The 25,016-nt window shown below is 41.8% G+C and overlaps 1 protein-coding gene across 1 annotated transcript in view; it reads right to left on the reverse strand.

Moving 5' to 3' along the window:
* Positions 1–25,016, reverse strand: part of NCKAP1L (NCK associated protein 1 like) — a 290,353-nt gene that overhangs the window by 142,539 nt on the left and 122,798 nt on the right. The window contains exon 24 of the mRNA XM_056562778.1: positions 7,964–8,057. Within this exon, the coding sequence (XP_056418753.1) occupies positions 7,964–8,057 (94 nt within the window). The remainder of the gene's footprint in view (positions 1–7,963; positions 8,058–25,016) is intronic.

Consider the following 25,016-nt stretch of genomic DNA (forward strand, 5'->3'; position numbering starts at 1 on the left):
GCAGTGAAGATCTTCACTGCTGCCTCTGAGGACTACATACTTAACCGTCTCTGCTCGTCCACGTGGCCGGTCCCGCGCTGCTCCTCAGTCCCGCCGCTGGATCAGGTAAGTCCGCCGGTCCCCTCCTGTTCCCCCCCGTGTGCCGCAGGTCCCCGCGAGCCCCCGCAGCCTTCGTCCCCCGTTCTGCCCGACTTCCAGGGGCGGGCAGTGCGGGGGATCTGAACTTTCACCCCAGATCACTGTGATTGGTCCACAGGGACCAATCACAGTGATCGCTGACCAGGACCATCAATTGATGGTCCTGGGGGTGAAGCAGAAGTTGTCCCCTGCTGGAAACAGCGGGACTTCTGCCAGTTAACCCGTGCGATGCTGCGCATCGCCGGGTTAACTGAATGTCATTTATAAACGCCGGGATGCGCGAACGCACTGCACAACCCGGCGTTTATATATGACATTCTGCGGGAAGGGGTTAAATGGGAGAACACTTGGGACGACTGATGTGGATAAGGACTTGGGAGTCTTAGTTAATAGTAAATTAAGCTGTAGTTACCAGTGTCGGGCAGCTGCTGCCAAGGCAAATAAAATCATGGGGTGCATCAATAGGGGCATAGATGCCCACGACAAGAAAATGATTCTACCGTTATACAAATCACTAGTCAGACCATACATAGAATACTGTGTACAGTACTGGGCACCAGTGTACAAGAAAGATTTAGTGGAGCTGGAGAGGGTTCAAAGATGGCAACCAGGGTAATATGGGGAATGGGAGGACTACAGTACCCAGACAGATTATCAGAATTGGGGTTATTTAGTTTAGAAAAAAGAAGGCTGAGGGGAGACCTAATAATTATGTATAAATATATTGGGGAACTGTACAGAGATCTCTTCCATGATCTACTGTATTTATACTCAGGACTGTATCTATAACAAGGGGGCATCCTCTACGTCTTGAGGAAAGAAGGTTTCTACACCAGCACAGACGGGGGTTCTTTACTGTAAAAGTACTGAGACTATGGAACTCTCTGCCAGAGGAGGTGATCATGGGGAACTCTGTAAAAGAGTTCAAAAGGGGTCTGGATGCATTTTTGGAGAACAACAACATTACAGGTTATTGATTCTAGATCTATAAGAACAGAAGGTTGATCCAGGGATTTATTCTGATGCCATATTTGGAGTCGGGAAAGAATTTAACCTCTAGTATGGACCAACTTGGTAGGGACTCATTAGGGATATAGGTTGAACTTGATGGACTCTTGTCTTTTTTCAACCTTATGAATTATGTTACTATGTAATTAGGGCACTATTACTGAATTGGTCCTGAAGTTGGCTCTCTTAATGTGTGAAACACAAACAAGAGTACTTTTACTGTATGAAGTGATATAATAGTTTGGATTACTATGTGGCACTATTGTTTTCATGAAAGGTATCAGGTTGGGGTTGGAAGAAGTCATTATAGTGGTCTGGGACAAACAGAGAAAAAAGGGAGAATTGATGCCAATCAGGTAATACTTCACCAGTGAGTCCAAACCTTTCCTAGTGAGGGTGCTATTACACATCTCATCTTTGCATTTTATTAACATTGCTAATCATCATTGGTCAAAACTGCAAAACACGTACACCTTTTCAAAAACACACGATTGACCAAGTGTATTGTTAATCAGTTTTAAATGCAATACAACGCAATATATGTAAATAAGCACGAAAGTGTCCAAAATAATGACTGTTAACCCCTTAAGGACCGGGGTTTTTTCCGTTTTTGCATTTTCGTTTTTTGCTCCTTGCCTTTAAAAAATCATAACTCTTTCAATTTTGCACCTAAAAATCCATATGATGGCTTATTTTTTGCGCCACCAATTCTTATTTGTAATGACGTCAGTCATTTTGCCCAAAAATCTACGGTGAAACGGAAAAAAAAATCATTGTGCGACAAAATTGAAAAAAAAACGCAGTTTTGTAACTTTTGGGGGCTTCCGTTTCTACGTAGTACATTTTTCGGTAAAAATGACACCTTATCTTTATTCTGTAGGTCCATACGATTAAAATGATACCCTACTTATATAGATTTGATTTTTTAAGACTTCTGGAAAAAATCATAACTACATGCAGGAAAATTAATACGTTTAAAATTGTCATCTTCTGACCCCTATAACTTTTTTATTTTTCCGTGTATGGGGCGGTATGAGGGCTCATTTTTGGCGCCGTGATCTGAAGTTTTTAACGGTACAATTTTTGCATTGATAGGACTTATTGATCGCTTTTTATTCATTTTTAAATGATATAAAAAGTGACCAAAAAAGCACTATTTTGGACTTTGGAATTTTTTTGCGCGCACGCCATTGACCGAGCGGTTTAATTAATGATATATTTTTATAAATCGGACATTTCCGCACGCGGTGATACCATATATGTTCATTTTTCTTTTTATTTACACTGTGTTTTTTTTTTTATTGGAAAAGGGGGGTGATTCAAACTTTTAATAGGGGAGGAGTTAAATGATATTTATTCACTTTTTTTTTTCACTTTTTTTTTGCAGTGTTATAGGTCCCATAGGGACCTATAACGCTGCACACACTGATCTTCTATGCTGATCACTGGTTTCTCATAAGAAACCAGTGATCAACGATTCTGCCGCATGACTGCTCATGCCTGGATCTCAGGCACTGAGCAGTCATTCGGCGATCGGACAGCGAGGAGGCAGGTAGGGGCCCTCCCGCTGTCCTGTCAGCTGTTCGGGATGCTGCGATTAGCCGCGGCTATCCCGAACAGCCCGACTGAGCTAGCCGGCCACTTTCGGTTTCACTTTTAGCCGCGCGGCTCAGCTCTGAGCGCGCGGCTAAAGGGTTAATAGCGCGCGGTGCCGCGATCGGCACTGCGCGCTATTAGAGGCGGGTCCCGGCTTCACTATGACGCCGGGCCCGCCGCGATATGACGCGGGGTTACTGTGTAACCCCGCGTTATATCAGGAGAGCAGGACCAAGGGCGTACCTGTACGCCCTTGGTCCTTAAGGGGTTAAAGGAAATGCATTACTTTATTTTTATTTTTATTTTTTTTGGGGGGGGGGGGGAACCCCAAGGAAAAGCCCAATTCTGATGCATGCCATTTCTCCGGCCAAAAAACGCTGCGGCCAGATGTTAGCTGTAAATCAATGAAAAAACGCTAAATTCTTTTTCCACTTTGCGTTTTTCAGTTTGGCGTTTTTTTTTTTTTTTTTTTATCCTTTTGGCGTTTTTTCACTCTTTTTCAGCTCCTTGGTGGTTTTGCAAAATCGCAGCATGTTGAGCCTATGGCATTTTTTCCCCTGAAACTGTGGTGTTTTTCTTCCTTAGAAGTCAATGGGAGTAAAAAAAAAACGCCAAGAAAAATGCCAAAAGCAATCCAAAAAAGTAAGGTGCCTTTTTTAAATAAAATTTCGTTGGGTACCAATAAAAATAAATAAAAAAGATACAGTAGTGATGGAAAAATTGTATTTAACGAAATGTATCTTTTTTTATAACAAAATGTTTATAAATTTTTAAACAGGGATCATTTTATGTGGGTGGGCAGGGCACTAAAAATGTAGCTGACAATAATAAAAATGTAGTGTTTGTGTGTTTTTCACTTTTTATTCTTTATTTTTTACATTTTGTAGGTAGTACTACTACTCCCAGCATGGAACACACTGTTCCATGATGGGAGTAGTAGAACCTGTACTAATTGACAGATCGCCCTCGGTACGTTGCGATCCTTCTGCAAAATTCATAGATGTGGCCGCCGGCTATTCTATAGTCCCCTGCACTGCCGTATATATACACCTATTCATATTTCCCGCAGAGAGCTGTCATTGGCCAGATGGTTCCAGCCAATCACAACTCTCTATGGGAAATATGAGTAGGTGTATATATATGTCAGTGCAGGGGGACCATAGAAGAGCGGCCGGCCGCCCGCATCTATACATTGTACAGAAGGATCACAACAGGTGTAAAAAGTGACACCCGGGCGATCTTTCAATTAGTACAGGTACTACTACTCTCATCATGGAAGAGTGTGTTCCATGCTGGGAGTAGTAGTACTACCTAAAAAAAAAAAAAAAAAAAAAAAGAAGTAAAAGAAGTAAGAGACACACACACTACATTTTTATTATTGCCGGTTACATTTTTAGTTCCCTGCCCGCCCACATAAATCCCTGTTTAAAAATGTATAAAAATGTTGTTATAAAAAAAAGATACATTTCATTAAATACAATTTTTTCCATCACTACTGTATCTTTTTTATTATGTTTTTTAATGATACCCTACGAAATTTGAATAAAAAAAGGTATCATCACTTTTTTGGATCGCTAAATTACAAAAAGAATAAAAACTATTCATTATACAGGAGGATCACAGCGGGTGTCAGGAGTGACACCCACTGTGATCTTTCCTTAACTGCAGGTACTACTGCTCCCAATATGGAGCACACTCTGCTCCATGCTGGGAGCTGTAGTACCTGCATTAATAGACAGATCGCAACAGGTGTCAGAAGTTACACTCGCTGCGATCTGTATATTAATGCAGGTACTACAGCTCCCAGCATGCAGCAGAGTGTGCTCCATGTTGGGAGTAGTAGTATCTGCAGTTAAGGACAGATCACAGCGGGTGTCACTCCTGACACTCGATGCGATTGTCCTATCTATTGCAGAGATGCGGAGCACCTTTCTCCTGCGCTCCGCATCTCTGCTCTGTACTCCGGCCGGCCAGTGACATAAATAGAACATCACTCATTCATATTTCCCTCTGACAGCGGGGATTGGCTGCAACCATCCAGCCAATCCCCTTTCTGAGCGGAAAATATGAATGAGTGAGGTAAATTTCTATTAACATCACTGGCCTGCCCAGAGTATAGTGCAGAGATGCGAGCGCTGTATAGAACCGCTCCGCATCTCTGCTATATTATAGACGATCGCATTGAGTGATACGTCTATTAGTACAGTACTACTACTCCCATCATGGAACAGTCTAAAAAAAATTAAAAATAGAGAGAAAAAAAGTTAAACACACACACTTTATTAAAAATTAATTTGAAATACATTTTTCCCATCCCTACTTCATCCTTTTTTTTTTTTTTGGGTGGTAGTGGGGGGGGGGGTACCCAACAAATTTTTTTTTTTAAACGACAAAGGGGCCAAAAATGCAATTTCCACTGAAATGCAAAAATGCCAGAAAAAATGTCAGACGCAGAAAATTGCCCTGGGGATTTTCTTCTGGCATTTGTTTTCTGCAAAAAAAAAACGCAGGAAAATAAAAAAACAAGTGGAATCCTGGCCTTAGAGCTAAATACTGAAATATGTAAAAAAAAATTCTAATGTATTAAGATAGCCCTGTTTGCTTAGACATACACAGTAGTTTTAAGGTGTGCCAAGCAGCACTCATTTTGCAGAGTGTAAGTTGAGCAGGAGGTTAGAGACAAGCTGGTAGGCACAGTTATAAGACAAAGTTGCCATGAAAGCTTCAGATGTGCTGTAATCCTTCTTTCCCCAACCTCTAAAGGAATAGTTGAAATATCTCTATACACATTATATGGTTAACCAGTTCAGCTAATGTCCATCTAATGTGTATGGACTTTTGTTTTGGGAAAATAGAAGTGTACCTGCTTTTACTATTTACTTAATGCTATGTATCTAATGCTTTTACTATAAATCTAAGGCTGGGTTCACACTACGTTTTGTCCCATACGGGAGCGCATACGGCAGGGGGGAGCTAAAACCTTGCGCTCCCGTATGCCACCGTATGTGCTCCCGTATGTCATTCATTTCAATGAGCCGACCGGAGTGAAACGTTCGGTCCGGTCGGCTCATTTTTGCGCCGTATGCGCTTTTACAACCGGACCTAAAACTGTGGTCAACCACGGTTTTAGGTCCGGTTGTAAAAGCGCATACGGCGCAAAAATGAGCCGACCAGACCGAACATTTCACTCCGGTCGGCTCATTGAAATGAATGACATACGGGAGCGCATACGGTCACATACGGGAGCGCGAGGTTTTAGCTCCCCCCTGCCGTATGCGCTCCCGTATGGGACAAAACGTAGTGTGAACCCAGCCTAATGCTGTTTTTTTTTTTTTTTTTGCGTGACTCCGCCAAATTTGTTACATGGTCGCAGGGCATGTGATAAATTTTGTGGAGGATACATATTTTCTGAAATTTCACTCTTCACATACACCAAAAAGCTACACTAGGTCTGGGCTGGTGTAGAATTGCGCCTTATTGGGAGGGGGATGTGACTTTTTTGCGAAAGTCGCACTTGATAAATTAATTACCACTGCACAAGACTAACCCTTAACATCTGGCCTGTACGCTCTTTAAAAAAAAAAAAAAAAGGTGTAAATCGAAAAGGCACAAAAAATTGTCTGAGGCGCGGCGCTGCGCCTAGAGACAAATCTACACACAAAAACAGCTCTAAAGACAATGATAGATTGCCTCAAATGTGTATTACACACAGAAATGGTTTAGGTAATGTGGCTATTACAATATGCTTAAAATACCTCAAATTTATAAACAACTTTGCTATCAACTGTGCCAAAACAATGTATTATTTCATTTAAATGTTTGTCCATTTTTTTTCTTATCAACTGGTGCCAGAAAGTTAAACAGATTTGTAAATTACTTCTATTAAAACATCTTAATCCTTCCAGGACTTATCACCTGCTGTATGCTCCACAGAAAGTTGTATAGTTACTGTATTTTCTGTCTGACCACAGTGCTCTCTACTAACATCTCTGTCCATGTGAGGAACTGTCCAGAGCAGGAGATATTTGCTAGGGGGACTTGCTCCTGTTCAGGACAGTTCCTGACATGGACAGAGGTGTCAGCAGAGAGCACTGTGGTCAGACAGAAAAGAACAACTCAACTTCCTCTGCAGTATACAGCAGCCTATAATTGCTGGAAGGATTAAGATTTTTAAATAAATATAATTTACAAATCTGTTTAACTTTTTGGCACCAGTTGATTTAAAAAAAAAAATGGTTTTCCACTGGAGTACCCCTTTAAGGCCTTAAAATGTCTGGCTTTGCTTCAGCCCATTCTAAGGTGTAGCAGCCTATTAAAGAAAAACAGATTGACAGAAAAAGGAATGGTCCAAATGCAAAAAAAAAAACATCTAAAATTTGAGTCTAATATTCCTTGTAAAAAGAGCCTTACTGAGCCTTAAAACAGACTGTGTAAACATACTTACTGACACAGTACAGTTCATACTGTACTTAAAGGGGTTATCCAGTGGAAAACATTTTTTTTAAATCAACAGGTGCCAGAAAGTTAAACAGATTTGTAAATTACTTCTATATAAAAATCTTAATCCTTCCAGGACTTCTGTCTGACCACAGTGATCTCTGATGACACCTCTCTCCGTTTTAGGAACAAATCTCCACAGCAAACCTATCCTGCTCCGGATAGTTCCTAAAATGGACAGAGGTGTCAGCAGAGAGCACTGTGGTCAGAAAGAAAGGAAATTCAAAAAGAAAATAACTTCCTGTGGAGCATATAGCAGCTGATAAATAGTGGAAGGATTAAAATGTTTAAATAGAAGTAATTTACAAATCTGTTTAACTTTCTTGCACCAGTTGATTTAAAAAATTTTTTTCCAAGGGAGTACCCCTTTAACTATAACCAACAGAGGAATCGATTGTGTACTCTGTAACTAATGTAGCTGAGGCAATGGGAACATATTTGTTGTGTATTCTGTAGAATAAATGAGGGACACTTACCTATTGATTACAGTAGAGACTCTATCACTGTCTGATCTTCCCTTGGTTATGCTATATACTCTCTACAATGCCGTGTGCTGTGACTTTGCAGCACATCTATTTTTAGTTAGTGTGCCAGTCAATTGACTACAAGGCTTTTCAAGATTAGAAAACTGTTATGTCAGTTTGATAGAAGAGGCAATATACAGAGACATGTGTTGGGATAAGTCCCTTGTTACTAGGAACATCCAAGTATAATAGTGACTTACAGCTGAGCTTGCTTAGCAGAGTTGGCATCAGTTCGGCATTGCTGAAGTTGGATCTGATTTGTACCAGTACGTCCATGTTTTCAACAACAAGTTTCTGGAAGTGAAATAAGAGATTTACTCTGGATACATTCTCAATACAGTTTATTGCTTATCATAGGTGTAACGCTGCATACACTTACAGGTGTATAATAAGGGCCTATACACCTGGGTAGTACAGAGCAGTAATTTGAGTTCATGTATACTGTATGCCTCTGAAGAAAAGGCATTGCATGAGATGTTGTGCAGTGGGGATCAAAAGTTTGGGCACCCCAGGCAAAAATTTGTATTAATGTCTTATAATATGTCAACAAAAGTTAGATTTTATTTCCATCATTTACACTTTCAAAATAACAAAAAACAAAAAAATGGCATCTGCAAAAGTTTGGGCACCCTGCAGAGTTAATATCTTGTACTGCCCCCTTTGGCAAGTATCGCAGCTTGTAAACACTTTTTGTAGCCAGCCAAGAGTATTTCAATTCTTGTTTGAGGTATCTTTTCCCATTCTTCCTTACAAAAGTCTTCCAGTTCTTTGAGATTTCTGAGCTGTCTGTCACGCACTGCTTTATCCATAGATTTTCAATTATGTTGAGGTCAGGAGATTGTGAAGGCCATGGCAAAACCTTCAGTTTACTCCTCTTGATCTTCATAGATGGAATCAAGTTAGCATCCAAAATTTGCTGAAATTTTATTGAATCAATTTTTCCTTCTACTCATGAGATGTTCCCTGTGCCACTGGCTGCAATACAACCCCAAAGCATGACTGATCCACCCCCATGCTTAACAGTTGGACAAAGGTTCTTTTCATTAAATTCTGTTCCCCTTCTTCTCCAAACGTACCTTTGCTCCTTCCGGCCAAAAAGTTCAATTTGAACCTCATCGGTCCACAGAACTTGTTTACAAAGTGGATCAGGCTTGTCTATATGTTCAAATGCTGATTTTTGTGGTGAGGATGTAGAAGAGGTTTTCTTCTGATGACTCTTCCATGAAGACCATATTTGTACAAGTATCTCTTTATAGTGGAATAGTGTACCACAACTCCAGTGTTTGCCCGATCTTTCTGGAGGGATTGTGCAGTCAAACGTTGGTTTTGAATAGTTTTTCTCACAATCCTGCGAGCTGTTCTGTCTGATATTTTTCTTGGTCTTCCAGATGTTACTTTAACTTCCACTGTTCCTGATGACTGCCATTTCTTAATTACATTCCGAACAGAGGATATTGACATCTGAAAACATTTTGCTATCTTCTTATAGCCTTCTCCAGCTTTGTGAGTGTCAACTATTTTCAGTTTCAGATTTCTAGACAACTGCTTAGAAGAACCCATGGTGCTGATTGTTGGGGCAAGGTCAGATGAGTCTGGGCATTTAAAACTTTTGATATTGACATCACCTGGTCTTCCCAGATGATGATTGAGAACAGTCCATGACACTGGCAGGTCTCAGCTTTGCAAAGGGGGCAGTACATGCTCTAAATTCTGCAGGGTGCCCAAACTTTTGCAGACGCCATTTTTTTGTTTTCTATTATTTTGTAAGGGTAAATGATGGAAATAAAATCTAACTTTTGTTGACATATTATAATAATGTCTAATCTGTAATTTGATGCCTTTTGGAGATTGTTCCTTCTTTCCTTGGCTTCTTTATACACATTAATACAAATTTTTACCTGGGGTGCCCAAACTTTTTATCCCCACTGTATTGCTGAGGTTAACTCGTATAGGAGAAAACTTATCGGTTACAGAGCGCCATATAGAGGTTGCCATACTTCTGTCATGCACATATTGAGCAATTTTAGTTAATGAATCAACTTCTACTGTTTCTACAGATTTTTCTACCCATTTACCGCCAGAGCTGAACTAGACATATTTTACAGGGTTTTCTAGTGTGGTGGCCCAGTATGGGATGGAGTTGCCCCGTACCTTTTCTGCCCTGTCAGGCAGTGTCCCTCAGTGTCTCAGGGCCCCCTGTAGTTATTTTCCCATTTCCATATGTTGCATATTAAAAGATGTATTATGCCTTTAATAAAATGTACCATGTAATTGTTACCCAGGAGGTACCAGTGACCAGCTGACCCCAAAGGTGACGTATGGGCTCCCTGATAGTCTCCCCCATATAAACCCTGGGTAGAGCTAACTTCTCTCTTGCTTCCTGCTGAGGTCCAGTAAAGTCGTGCCTAGTGTGTACAGTGGGGCAATAAAGTATTTAGTCAGCCACCAATTGTGCAAGTTCCCCCACTTAAAAAGATGATATAGGTATACCTCAACTATGAGAGACATAATGCGAAAAAAAGATCACATTGTCTGATTTTTAAAGAATCTATTTGCAAATTATGGTGGAAAATAAGTATTTGGTCACTTACAAACAAGCAAGATTTCTGGATCTCACAGACCTGTAACTTCTTCATGAGTCTCCTCTGTCCTCCACTCGTTACCTGTATTACTGGCACCTGTTTGAACTTGTTATCAGTATAAAAGACACCTGTCCACAACCTCAAACAGTCACACTCAATACTTCACTATGGCCAAGACCAAAGAGCTGTCGAAGGACATCAGAAACAAAATTGTAGACCTGCACCAGGCTGGGAAGACTGGATTTGCAATAGGCAAGCAGATTGGTGTGAAGAAATCAACTGTGGGAGCAATTATTAGAAAATGGAAGGCATACAAGACTAATGATAATCTCCCTCGATCTGGGGCTCCATGCAAGATCTCACCCCGTGGTGTCAAAATGATCACAAGAACAGTGAGCGAAAATCCCAGAACCACACAGGGGACCTAGTGAATGACCTGCAGAGAGCTGGGACCAAAGTAACAAAGGCTACCATCAGTAACACACTACGCCACCAGGGACTCAAATCATGCAGTGCCAGACATGTCCCTCTGCTTAAGCCAGTACATTTGAAGTTTACTAGAGAGCATTTGGATGATCCAGAATAGTGTTGTGAGAATGTCATATGGTCAGATGAAACCAAAGTAGAACTTTTTGGTAAAAAAACTCAACTCATCATGTTTGGAGGAGAAAGAATACTGAGTTGCATCCAAAGAACACCATACCTACTGTGAAGCATGGGGGTGGAAACATCATGTCAAACTACAAGGGACCAGGACGACTGATCCGTGTAAAGGAAAGAATGAATGGGCCATGTATCATAAGATTTTGAGTGAAAACCTCCTTCCATTAGCAAGGGCATTTAAGATGAAACGTGGCTGGGTCTTTCAGCATGACAATGATCCCAAATACACCGCCAGGCAACGAAGGAGTCGCTTCGTAAGAAGCATTTGAAATTCCTGGCATAGCCTAGCCAGTCTCCAGATCTCAACCCCATAAAAAACCTTTGGAGGGAGTTAAAAGTCTGTGTTGTTCAACGACAGCCCCAAAACATCCCTTCATAGCGGAGATCTGCATGGAGGAATGGACCAAAATACCAGCAACAGTGTGTGAAAACCTTGTGAAGACTTACAGAAAACATTTGACCTCTGTCATTGCCAACAAAGGGTATATAACAAAGTATTGTGATGAACTTTTGTTATTGACCAAATACTTATTTTCCACCATAATTTGCAAATAAATTTTGTTTTTTAATCAGACAATGTGATTTTATGGATTTTTTTTCTCATTATGACTCTCATAGTTGAGGTATACCTATGATGAAACTTACATGACACTCATCTTTTTAAGTGGGACAACTTGCACAATTGGTGGCTGACTAAATACTTTTTTGCCCCACTGTATGTCCAGAGTAGTGGAGGCCTCAAGTCAAGTGCAAGTAAGATAAAGTCACCATCCTGTCAGTCACAAGTCAGTCAAGTCATCTGTCTACCCAATGTGGCCTGCACTGAATTATTCTGTCCAACTACAAGTCCCAGCAATCCTGCGAGGCCTCTGTGTCACTGGTAACCTCCTTGGGCCCTGGCTGTACTGCATATATTGCAACAACTGTCTACCCTCAGTAAAGCTATCATTGTCTGTAACGTGGCATTGGTGTCTTCATTGCCCCCGTGCCTAGCTCATTCCAGCGGTATACCTTCGGGTGGTTAAGGCTAAACCATGCCCTGGCATCACGAACACAAGGGGTTAATACCATCTGCACCTAGGGTAACAACATCTGCCCTGCATCTCACACCCTGCCATACCACAACTTTTGGCGTCACAAACAGGAAACAGGTGTGTGCCTTATGCCACAAGTCCTCCCCACTAGTCTGAACTGTGTCCAGTATTGTCTGCAAAAATTGCATGCCAATAAAGTGTACCGGACTTTGTCAGTGGAAAGGGTTTTACCCAAGGCGCTTGAGAAATAGAGGGGGAGGTGAAGAAAAGACTGTTGTTTGCCACTGTGGAGTATAAAGTGTCAGTACCTGAAAGAGTTAATTTCCCTCGGTACCTGAAAGGGTGTTTCCCGCGAGCGGTCACAGCTCCGCCCCATCAGTCCCCAGTGGTGACGCCTCTTCTGCATAGTGAGGAGGAACCAAAGAGCCCCCCTGTATTGCACAGGGGAAGACTTTGCCGACTAGACCAAAACAGGAAGTTCCCCGGGCACAGCCATATAAGACGTTCCAGCGCAAGACAAATTACTACCGGGTGCCTGAAAAACTACCCCCCACCAGCTAAATCCAAGCCGCTGCAGCCGCTCCGCACCTGGCCAGCCTCCGAGAAGGCAACTGTAGGGCAGATCTTTGAAGCACTGTACCAGGTATTTGAGTCACATTCTCCATCAGGTATGTTTCGGCTGTTTGAAAGGCGACAGAAACCAGGTGAGACCTTGAGAGCATATGCTACGGAATGCCATAGAGACTGTCCAAAAACTAGATGGTATAACTCCTGAGCAGGGAAATAAGGTGTTACTAGACCGATTTTTTGTTGGGGCTCATAATAAGTGGGATAAAGCCCAGCTGAGAATGTTAGCGGTCCAAAACCCCAACATGTCATTCCCTGCTTTCAAGAGACTGGCTATACAAATGATTGAGTCCGGGACTGAGTTAGAGGGAGCTTGTCCACCTGTCCAAGAACCACTAGGAGCGGTAGCCAGACCTATACCACCACCATGAGAACTGTGAACATGAGAACTGTGAACTTATGGAATAGTCTACCTCAGAAACTGGTCACAGCAGGAAAAATTAACAGCTTTAAAAAAGGATTAGATACATTCCTGGAACAAAATAACATTAATGCTTATGAAGAAATATAAAATCCCATCACTTCCCCAATATCGCGCCACACCCCTACCCTTCAATTCCCTGGTTGAACTTGATGGACATATGTTTTTTTTCGACCGTACTAACTATGTAACTATGTAACCACCATCACCAGCCCCCGCCCCAGTGTCACCTGCTTTGCCACTCACCGCAGCCTAAGATTTACAGAGTTTTAGCCAAGACATTGAACAACTGACTAAGGGTGGGTTCACACCCCGTTTTTTGCAATACAGTTCCCGTATCAGGTTTTTGAATCAAAAACAGATTCCTCAAAACCGGACTAAACTGTATCAAAACGTTTGTACAAATTTTAATCCGTATACGGTTAAAAACCCATACACGATTTGCAAAATGATGTTCGGTTGCATCAGTTTTTTAAGAAAAAAATTTAAACGTTTTTAACTTTTCACTCCGTTATAAATAAAGTTTCACTTGTTTGATTGAAATTCCAATAAAAAAATTGTGCAAAGTCAAAAACCGCATGGGGAAAACCGGATGGAACTGTGCACACATCCGGTTCTGTACGGTTCCCATTAACTCCCATGTTAAAAAAAAAAAGGTATACGATTTAATATGGTTTTTCACCCGGACCAAAAACCTTGGCTACGGTTTTGAGTACAGGAAAAAATGAAAAAAACGTACCGGATGCAAAACGGGCACAACCAGATGCATCTTTTAGCATACGGTTTTAAATGAAGAGTCAATGCATACGGTTTTCAATACGGTTCCGTATGGTTTTCAAATTGAAAACCTATATGGGAACTGTATTGCAAAAACGTGGTGTGAATCCAGCCTTAGGCTGTGAAGGAGCTTGCCAACCGGTACACTCCACCTGGCCGTGAACCTTCCCTGCATAGAAAACCTACCCTTGCTCCTGCTCACACAATTTTAACTCCCGCAACCCTCCACCTAGTAGACCTCCAGGGACACAAAGACCCTTTTGTCCCCATTGTAATAAACCAGGACATTCGAAAACCCAGTGTTGGGATTTAAACGGATTTCCCCTGAGGTCGCGGACCGGCCCTCAGGAAAACAGTCATTAGGTCCAATCCCAGAACGACCTAAGACAGGACTTTATGTTGCCTCCTGCCCCTATGTAAAAATTATTGTAGAAGGTGTAGAAGGTGTTGAAATAGTACCGTATTTTCCGGCGTACAAGAAGACTTTTTAACCTGGTAAAATTTTCTCAAAAGTCGGGGGTCGTCTTATATGCTGGATGCTGCAGTCAGCCGGGACGCCCGGGTGTGGATTATCCATACCCTGGGCGTCCCGGTCAAGATTAATTTCCCCCATCACATTAGGGACATTCCTGTGTCCCGAAAGATCTTTTCGGGACCCAAGGATGTCCCGGTTACGTTTCTGCGGCCCCGCGTTAACTTTAAAAATGCAGAGGCCACCAGGAGGTAGCACACGCAGGGACGTCACTGACATCCGTGCGTGCGCCCATCGAAATGGCAGAGCAGAACGGAGCGGAGCAGTGAGGACGCATGCGCATGGTATGTTACCAGCGGCATGTCATCTTCGGTGCTCCGACCACGGCTCCTCCAGTCCAGGGACCTACAGCTATGGCCTATAGGCCATAGCAGTAGATCGTGAACCCAGACCGGTGGTCAGAGCACTGAAGTGGGGCAGTACACAGACATACAGCCTCCAGCCATATACTGTATGTGGCTGAAGGCTGTATGCCTGTGGGGTCCACTGCCTACCAAATGTGGGGGGGGGGGGGACTATACTGCCAACCTAATGTGGGGGAACTACAACCTAATGTCGGGGTCCACTGCCTACCTAATGTGGGGGAACTACAACCTAATGTGGGGATAAACTGCCAGCCTAATGTGGGGGGAACTATACTGCCAACCTAATGTGGGGGAACTACAACCTAATGTGGGGGAACTATGCTGACAACCTAATGTAGGGGGAACTATGCTGACAACCTAATGTGGGGGGGGAACTATGCTGACAACCTAATGTAGGGAGAACTATGCTACCTACCTAGTGTGGGGGAACAATGGTAAGGTACCGTACATCGTGGTAGAGGGGCAGTCTTATATGGTGAGTATATTCCAAACTCTATATTTTAACTGAAAGGTTGGGGGTCTTCTTATATGCCCAGTTGTCTTATATGCCGGAAAATACGGTAGATGCTTTGCATGCTTCTCTTCCCCATATGTCCCCTTTAGGCCAGTGGGCTGCGCAGAACCACTTGAAGGTTCTAGAAGCGGAGTGGAAGTTTGCCAACAAAGCAAGGTGAAATCTGCAGAGTTCGAATACAAGACATCAGATGACCTTGCAACCCAACACAGAGACTATCATCTCGTGTCGTGCATGTCCCGGAGTCAAGAATAGAGACTATCAAGCCCTGTTGGAGCATCTGCAACTAGAAGGCCACTCTCTTGTCCAAGCTGCGAGAAGCCTTGTCACCGTTACCAATGGGAGAGTTCCAGTCTGATGCTGCTACTGTGTTACCCAAATACACCCCAGTAGCCTAGTTGTATATCGTAGAGTCAAAGAGCATCTTAACAGAACATATGGTGGCCCGACAATGTGCAGCTCAAGTGGTAGAAGGATCCAGTATGATTCCTCTCGAACCCTTGTGGGCACAACTCCAAGTTGGAAACAAGCCAAAAGATACCATGAGGCTTTCAGCAAACACCCCACAGATTAAATGCATACCTCCATGATCCAACAAAGAATCCTCACAGGTGACAGCCCACCTATCAAAGAAAGACACCGCCCGGTCGTGCCAGGCATGTATCAGACTGTCAAGAAGATGGTGGCTGACAAGAAAGAGGTAGACGTCATCCAAGAAAGTCAGAGCGGTGCCATTTGTCCTAGTCAAGAAAAAGTATGGAACCATCCGCTTCTGTGTAGACTACAGGAAATGTCACACATAAGGACGCTTATCCATTGTTAAGGATCGAGGAGTCAATCACCACCCTCGGGTCGGCTGCTTACTTCTCCACCCTGGGGTTAACTAGTGAATATTGGCAAGTGCCCATGACTGTGGAGGATCGGGAGAAGACCGCCTTCTTACACCCATGGGACTGTTCGAGTTTAAAAGTATGCCATTTGGGCTGTACAATGCCACTGCTACGTTCCAGCGTCTGATAAAAAGGTGCCTGTGCCATCTGGACTTTCAAAGTGTCCTATTGTACCTGGACGATGTTATTTTGCATTCCAAGTCCTACGAGGAGCACCTCTGTCATCTGTCAGATGTCTTCCTAGTCCTGATCAAGCATGGGCTGAAGATCAAGCCGTCAAAGTGTCACTTGCTTAAACCTCAGGTACACTACCTGGGTCATGTTGTCAGCACCGAGGGAATCCAGACCAATCCTGAAAAAGTGGAAGTTGTCAAGAACTGGCCTACCCCGTGCAGAGTGAAAGATGTCAGGAGCTTCCTGGGATTTGCCGGCTACTACCACCGTTTCATCCCCCACTTCACCCAGATTGCAGAACCCCTCACAGCTCTCTTATGGTGTATAGTGAAGGAGAACTACAATGGAAGACTACCTGTTGAATGGGCCAAAAAGCAAGAGACAGCGTTTCGAGCTCTTAAACGTCTACTGACAGAACATCCCATCCTGGTGTATCCAGACTACAGTGAGCCGATGCCAGTTTTGAAGGTCTGGAAGCCGTCCTGTCCCAAGTCGAAGAAGGACAGGAATGGGTAGTTGCCTATGCCAGTCGTAACCTGCGAGGAGCCAAGAACAACAATGCAAACTACAGCTCATTCAAATTAGAAACCCTCACCTTGGTATGGGCCGTGACCAAAAAGTTCAAGGACTACTTGGCTGCCACGCCATTTACTGTCTACACAGATAATAACCCGTTGGCCCACCTGAACACCGCCATGTTGGGTGCCATTGAACAATGTTGGGCTTCAAGATTAGCCAATTATAGTTTCACCAAACAAGTACAGAAGCAGAAAGTCGAATGTCAACGCCAATGTAATGTCTCAGCGAAGAACCCCCTGTCAAAGACATGTGGAAAGACGTGGAGATGCCCCCATTTTATCAACGATTTGTGAACAAAATGTTGTGACTGCCCTTAGGGACAGCGAACCCAGGTCCAAAAAGGTTCAAGAAGACCTAGACACCTGGAAGACTCTTCATGATGAAAGTCAAGTCATGGGGGATCTGTTGGACTACGTGCAGACAAAAAAGGTACCAACCCGTCTACATCGGGACGGTGTGATTATGAGCTGAAACGTCTGTGGCGACAGAGGAAGCGACTGTTTGTACACAAGGGACTGTTTTACCGAAATTCTTTGGATCCGGTCTCTGGTGATCGACTTCATCAGATTCTGGTTCCCCGAAGAGATGCGGCGATAGTCCTCAACGCATACCATGATAAGTCGGGACACTTTGGAATCCACAAGACTGAATCTACTGTCAGGAGTAGAATCTATTGGTTCGGAATACGGAGCAACATTGAGAAATGGTGCAGTGAATGTGCAGTCTGTAACGTCACCAAGAATGTGCGCAAGGATGCCAGAACAGGTCCCAACGGTAAACCCAAGGACAACTCCCAGCAAGGTACAAAGATTAACTCCCATTAAAACTTGTAAAAGTTATGTACCACACATAGTCCAGTTATATGGTAAAAGTAGTCCAAATACATGTAAATATATCAGTTAGGGCTGTAACATTATTTGAACACCCAGTTCACCCATGTCTATAGTAAATATGTCTAATTTTTCTGCCTACCTAGTGTGGGGGAACAATGGTAAGGTACCATACATCGCGGTAGATGGGTAGTCTTATATGGTGATTATTTTCCAAACTCTATGTTTTAACTGAAAGGTTGGGGGTCGTCTTATATGCCCCAACCTGATAGCTATACAAAACATGTACAGAGACAGAGATAATATAATAAATTCATAAAGAAAGAGGCGTCAAACAGGACATAAATATCACAAAGTATACTTTATAATAATACTTTATTTATAATGTCAAAGTAATACTTATGTCAAGATTAATATGTACAGAATTCTGAAGGGAAGTGTGTAAAACCAAGGCACCCCAGTAGTCAAGGTATTGGGTATATAGCCTCCAGCAGTCCAATCCAAAAAACATTTAATAATTGTCATGCATATTGTTGTTAGAGAGTGTCCAGAATGTCATTAAAAGGTCAAAAGTCCTTGCTTATGTATAAGAGCATGTATGGACAGTCACCATGCCACATGGACTCATTTCTGTTTGTCATCAGACCTGGGTAGGGCATTGTGTTAAAAATGCCTCAGGAACTGTCATTGGCCCCAGAGGTTACTTTGGTCCTCTGCCCTCCAGGACTGTTTGTGGAGGGTGACTGCAATTAAGAGGGGGGGTTTGTGGTGGCCCAGTACAGGATGGTGTTGCCCCTGTCCCTCAGTGTCCCAGGGCCCCTGCAGTTGTTTCCCCATTTGTATATTAAAAGATGTGTTATGCCTTTAATTAAAATGTACCATGTGATTGCGACCCAGAAGGTACCAGTGACCAGCTGACCCAAAAGGTGACCTATGGGCTCCCTGATAGTCTCCCCCATATAAACCCTGTGTGGAGCTAGCTTTTCTCTCTTGCTTCCTGCTGAGGTCCAGTAAAGTTGTGCCTAGTGTGTGTGCCCAGAGTAGTGGAGGCCTCAAGTCAAGTCCTGCTGCCACAAGTCAAGCGTGGCCTGCACTAAATTCTCCCATCCAACTACAAGTCCCAGCAAGCCTGCGAGGCCTCTGTGTCACTGGTCACCTCCTTGGGCCCTTGCTGTACTGCATAGACTGTAACAACTGTATACCCTCAGTAAAGCTACCATTGTCCGTAACTTGGTGTCTGTGTCTTCATTGCCCCCGTGCCTAGCCCAGGATCCAGCGGTATACCTTCGGGTGGTTAAGGCTAAACCATGCCCTGGCGTCACAAAGACAAGGGGTTAATACCATCTACCCTTAGGGTAACAACATTTGCCTTGCACCTCACACCCCACAATACCACACTAGTATTGTTTGATGACTGATTATGTTGCTTATAAATCTCTTATTCTAATTTCTCACTACTTCCTCACTCAGTCTCTGGGGCTAATAAAGGTTTGTTCACACATATGAGATGAGTTGTATAAATGTCTTTGACTGTTCCAAATAACTGCATGGGGATTGCAGAATTCCTTATATATACTGCATAAACAACCTCATTCATATTCAATGAATCTGAATGTACCCTAATTGTTGATGAGTAAATTGTCTGCATGTATCTTTCATTTCTAACTTTTTTGGTGTGTGTGAAAAAGGCCTGACTTCCTTTGGCCAATCCAATTGCAACATAGACTTGTTAATTCAAAAGCACTTTTGTGGCTGGAGAATATTATCATGTTAGAGCCTAGGCCCAGTAGAAGACCCTACTGTCCACTAGTAGTCTAGGTTAACCTGGTCTCTGTAGGTTCGTATACCCATTAGATTATCAGGATGTCTTTATGAGAAACTTGACAAAGAAAAAAATATATAAACATAAATCATTAAAGAGAACTTATTACCTGTTATGCTGCCAAACCACAGACAGTATAAAACAGGTGTAGGGAGCACAATCCCAACACACTATGATTTACTCTCAAATGTTTGGTGTTTTAAAGAAGCTGCTGTACCTGGCAAAGTAGTTGTGAGGGTGGTCCCTGCAGCTGTTTTTTTTGCTCCACTGGCCCTGAGTAATGCATCTCTCTCTATCTGTGTATAGGGATGCATTTGTACAGTCTTGGCCTAAAGTGTTGAGACTATGAACAATTTAGAAAGAAAAGAACACCAGTAATTGGTGCAAGCCCAATTGTAGTAACCAAATATGAATCTTTATTACATCAAATATAATACATAGGACACACATTTGAAATCAATAAAAAGCTCATGGTCGAGCATACTGCAAAAAAGAGTGGACAAGATGTTTACCCTTAAGGAACGCATGCAAACAATAAAGAAATCAAATAAATGTAGGATGATCTCAAATATACGTATATACAGTATGCACTACTGCCATCAACTATAGCACTTGTCAGTAGACAAGTTCCACAGTTAAAAGCGTCAAAAGGAGTCAAAGAGTCATAGATAATATATGGATACTTAGCATGCACTTCACAGAGGCTCCACGCATTCCGTCCCTCTGGGCAACTTATTCAGTATGCTTGACCAATAAAATGTGTGTCCTATGTATTATATTTGATTTCATAAAGGATTATGGTTACTACAACTCTGTGTGCACCATTTACTGGGTTTATTTTCTTTCTCACTGCTTTATAGATCTCATACTGGGGAACACTTTGTGTACCCCATGAGTATTTTTTTTGTGAATTAGCTGAGCCCCCTCTACATAAGACATAGCAAAAATTTTGATTGACACAAATTTTGTTTTTCACAAAGTTTGATGCTTTAGTGTTTTTAGATCTATTAGTCTGATGTTTCTATGGTAACTGAAGTACAATTCTAAGCATTTCACACTTTTTTTTTTTTTTTTTACTTTTATTGTCAAATACATCAAGTTTATGCAATGACAATTTATACTGTGTTGACTATTCTTTTTTAAGACTTTTGACTTGGCATGCTGGATATTGGCTTCTGGGACAAATACTGACTGCTCGATAACAATTTTTGCCTAACCAGTACTTGGAGTTTATTACTATTTCAGCATTTTTGTTTGAGGATTGGCCACAGGTTGCCAATATGGTTGAGATCTGGGATTTTCCTGGCCATGGACTCAATGGGCCTCATTTACTAAGCTGAAACTGACCAGTTTTTGTCTTGTTATTTTGGTGCAGAGTGTCTGAGACATGTCTTCTCCAGTCTGCGCCAGTGTGCGACAGTGTCCACCTGAAAAATCCGACAAACCCGACATTGCACTGTGAAAAGCCGAAAAGGGGGCTTGGTCTGTCGCAAAGGGGGCATGGTCGGCCCGAAAAGGGTCGTGGTTTCACCACCCGACTGATTTACTATTGAATTCACAGAAAATCCTGTGGATAAATGGCTGTAAATATCCACCTAGAAAAAGCTGGTCAGAAAATGTTTCTGACCTTTCCCAATAGTGAATAGAGAGGAATTCTGCAAGTCTGAAACAACTTTTCCCACTAGTAAAAACCCAACACTCTTAGTAAATGAGGCCCAATATGTTTTGTTCATATTGCTCCATCATGCTGGAAAAAGTATTATTCATCATCAAATTGGTCCTGAAACATTGCTCTTGGAGGATGTTTAGACACTAGCAAGTGCTAAGACTGTCTCCTATAGAGGATTAAATTACAGGATTGGTTCAACAATAGTGCAGAGCTGTATCTACAGTGAGGTAAAGGCTTTTGCAGGGGCCTTGTGTCAAGAAAGGCAGCAAAGCCACTTCTCTCCAAGAAAAACATCAAGGACTGACATTCTGCAGGAAGTACAGGGATTGGACTGCAGAGGACTGGGATAAAGGTACCTTCTCTGATGAAGCCCCTATCAGGGACCAACCAGGGGAACATGGAGAGTGAGCCCTAAACTGACCCTAAAACATCTCTCCCTGCCTACTTGCCCATCCATCCTAAACTGGGCCCAGTCACAGACCAGAACAGAAAACTACTAGACAACCAGATATACCAGACAGAATACAAATACTAACAGGACAGAATATAAACTCACAAACAGAGCAGAATATAGTGAATTAACAAACAGTTCATGAACCGGATATCAGATAAACAGCAGACATGATAAAATGAACAAGACTAGGCATGATATGAGTATACAGCAGAATCCAGGAGATGAAGGGGATAAACAGAAGAACTGAAAGCCAAAACACTAAACTGAACTGGTAACATAGAACACTGTTCACAAACAGGTACAAGTACAAAGGACAAAGATCAAATCAACCAAACAGGATATAAATATAGAACACTGTTCACATTGGGACACAGAACATACTAACTGGACTACCCACTCCACTAAAGGAGTAGCCATTAATAATAAAGCCAAATAAGCTACTGGCCAGCAGACACACTGCTGACCCAGTAGGAAACTGAAATATAATACATGAAACACTAGACTAGAACCGGATGAGTCTGAATAGACTCCAGAATACCGAACAAGAATATAACATACAGAGCACAGGGTACAAGCGAGACTCAGACACAGTTTGAACACAGACAAAGCAGAACGAACAAACATATTCCTAAAAACCGACTCATGTAACACAGACTATGTTATATAACACAAACTATGTTATAGCATGCTATATAACCATGTCTAAAAACCCAGATAAAATGACAAGATAAATACAAGATAAATGCTCAAGCAGACATAGTCAGAATATAGCACAAACAGACATAGTAATATTGCACTCAATAACCAGCACCAGAATGCAGGAGACCTCTGGCTAAATAACTCCACCCGAGTTCTCATTTGTTCAGAGCATTAACTATTCCCTATCCAGGTAGAATAGCAAACTGCTCTGAGTACACACCTAGACAGAAAAATACAAAAACAAATAAACAGACTTTACAGCCCCCTTCAGTCAGTTAAGCATATATGAAAGATGTTGCCTTGAGAAAATAAAAGAGCTTTACCATGAGTCCTGTGTCATGCCAACACTATAGCATCCTAAGACCATTCATGTGGGAGGTTGCGTTTCATCTAAGCGAGTTGGCTCACTCATAATTTTGCATAAGATCACTTCTATGATTAAAGAATGGTATCTAAACATCCTCCGAAAGCAACATCTGTTAGTCATCCAGGAGCAATTTAGTAAGGGACAATGCTTTTTGCAGCATGACTGAGCACCATGTCACAAGGAAAAAGTGATAAATAAGTGGCATGGTGAACAAAACATTGACATTTTGTCCCTAAGCCAGAAAACTCCACAGATCTCAATCCCATTGAGAATCTGTCATCAATCCTCAAAAAGTGGCTAGAAAAACAAAAACATATGCTGTCATCCAGCATGCCAGGGCAAATTGCAGAAGTCATGAAAAGGAAGAGTAAACACGATAAATATGAAGTTTTGATGTATTTGTAAATAAAAGTTGAAAAACTAGAAATATGTAAAAGTGTACTTCAGTTACCATAGAAACATCTGACTAAATAATCTAAAAACACTGAAACAGCAAACTTTGTAAAAACCAAAATAAACGTCCATCTCCAAACGTTTGGCTTCAACTGTATCCCATCTATTAAGTGTGGAGGATTATATATGAAAATAAAAAAAATTCCCTCATAGTCTTCAGGCCTTTTAAAGCAAAAGTTCTTAACACAAAAGCTTGTAAATAAAAAGGCAATCTTTATTTTACCAGTACATACCCTGAAAATCGGCCGTTAAACGGCCGTTAATAAATCCCATACGGTCGTTAGAAAATCCCACTATAGCCTATGGGATTTTTACATTATTCGTTTTAACCCGTTATAGCCCGTTATTAATAATGGACGTTATTTTGTGACGGGAGAATGAACAGAAGAAATAGTGCATGCACTATTTCTCCCGTTACAATTTTACGTAACAAAATAATGTCCATTATTAATAACGGGCTATGACGGGTTAAAGCGGATAATGTAAAAATCCCAAAGACTATAATGGGATTTTCTAACAGCCGTATGGGATTTTGCAGCGGCCGTTTAAAGGGGTACTCCCGTGGAAAACTTTTTTTTTAAATCAACTGGTGCCAGAAAGTTAAACAGATTTGTAAATCACTTCTATTAAAAAATGTTAATCCTTCTAGTACTTTATAGGGGCTGTATACTAAAGAGAAATACAAAAAAGAAATGCATTTCCTGTGATGTTCTGACCACAGTGCTCTCTGCTGACCTCTGCTGTCTATTTTAGGAACTGTCCAGAGCAGCATATGTTTGTTATGGGGATTTTATCCTGTTCTGGACAGTTCCTTACTTGACAGCAGATGTCAGCAGAGAGCATTGTGGTCAGGACATCACAGGAAATGCATTTCTTTTTTTGTATTTCTCTTTAGTATACAGCCCCTAAAAAGTACTGGAAGGATTAAGATTTTTTTTAATAGAAGTGATTTACAAATCTGTTTAACTTTCTGGCACCAGTTGATTTATAAAAAAAAAAAAAAAAAAAAAAAAAAAAAAAAAAAAAGGTTTCCACGAGAGTACCCCTTTAACGGCCGATTTTCAGGGTTTTTATAACAGAACATTGAACAGATCTTTAAAACTGATACATTTTATAGTGTGAAAGCAGCCTAATATAGCATGGGAACCATAGCACAATTGACTGTAATGTCCTAAATTGCTACTGGCTAGGTTTTACAAGCAAATCCTTTACTTAAGCTTTTATTAAAGGGGGTAACATTTCTAAACAAATGGTAGGAAGAATTACCTGCAGAACAGAGCTTTTATGTTCAACAAAGTGTGTAACATGCTCATTTCACCAATGTGTTTGTACTTTTATGTAGCCGAATTGAAGCTTCCAACTCTGAAGCTGATTGAGTGTGGGAAGTCGTCCAAGAAGCTGCAATTACTTCTGCATATTTATCCAAACCTACACATCTAGTAGTCTGCAATACTGTATTATAAATCTAAAACTGTGCCGTGTTCTATAGATTATCAGGTAACTGCTTACTGTCTGGTAAGAATTAGCATTAGGAGGATTACATAAGAGACGTGAAGAATTGTGAAACGCATAGCAGGATACAAGAAACAGATGATTGTAATTGTTAGGGGATAGCTAGCAGTACAGTGGTGGTCCTAGGGGTCCAGCATCTGCATTCAGATCCCCACCAATCCACTAGCTATTGCCTATCCTGTGGAGAGTGGATAATTTTGGATGTTGAGAATAGTAAAAGGCCATAGTTGAAAACAGCCTGAAAAGAGAAAATATTTGCAAAAAATGAGTATCAAAGTGGGCAACAGAG

Source organism: Hyla sarda, chromosome 2 (assembly GCF_029499605.1).
Source record: "Hyla sarda isolate aHylSar1 chromosome 2, aHylSar1.hap1, whole genome shotgun sequence".
NCBI classification, from domain to species: Eukaryota; Metazoa; Chordata; class Amphibia; order Anura; family Hylidae; genus Hyla; species Hyla sarda.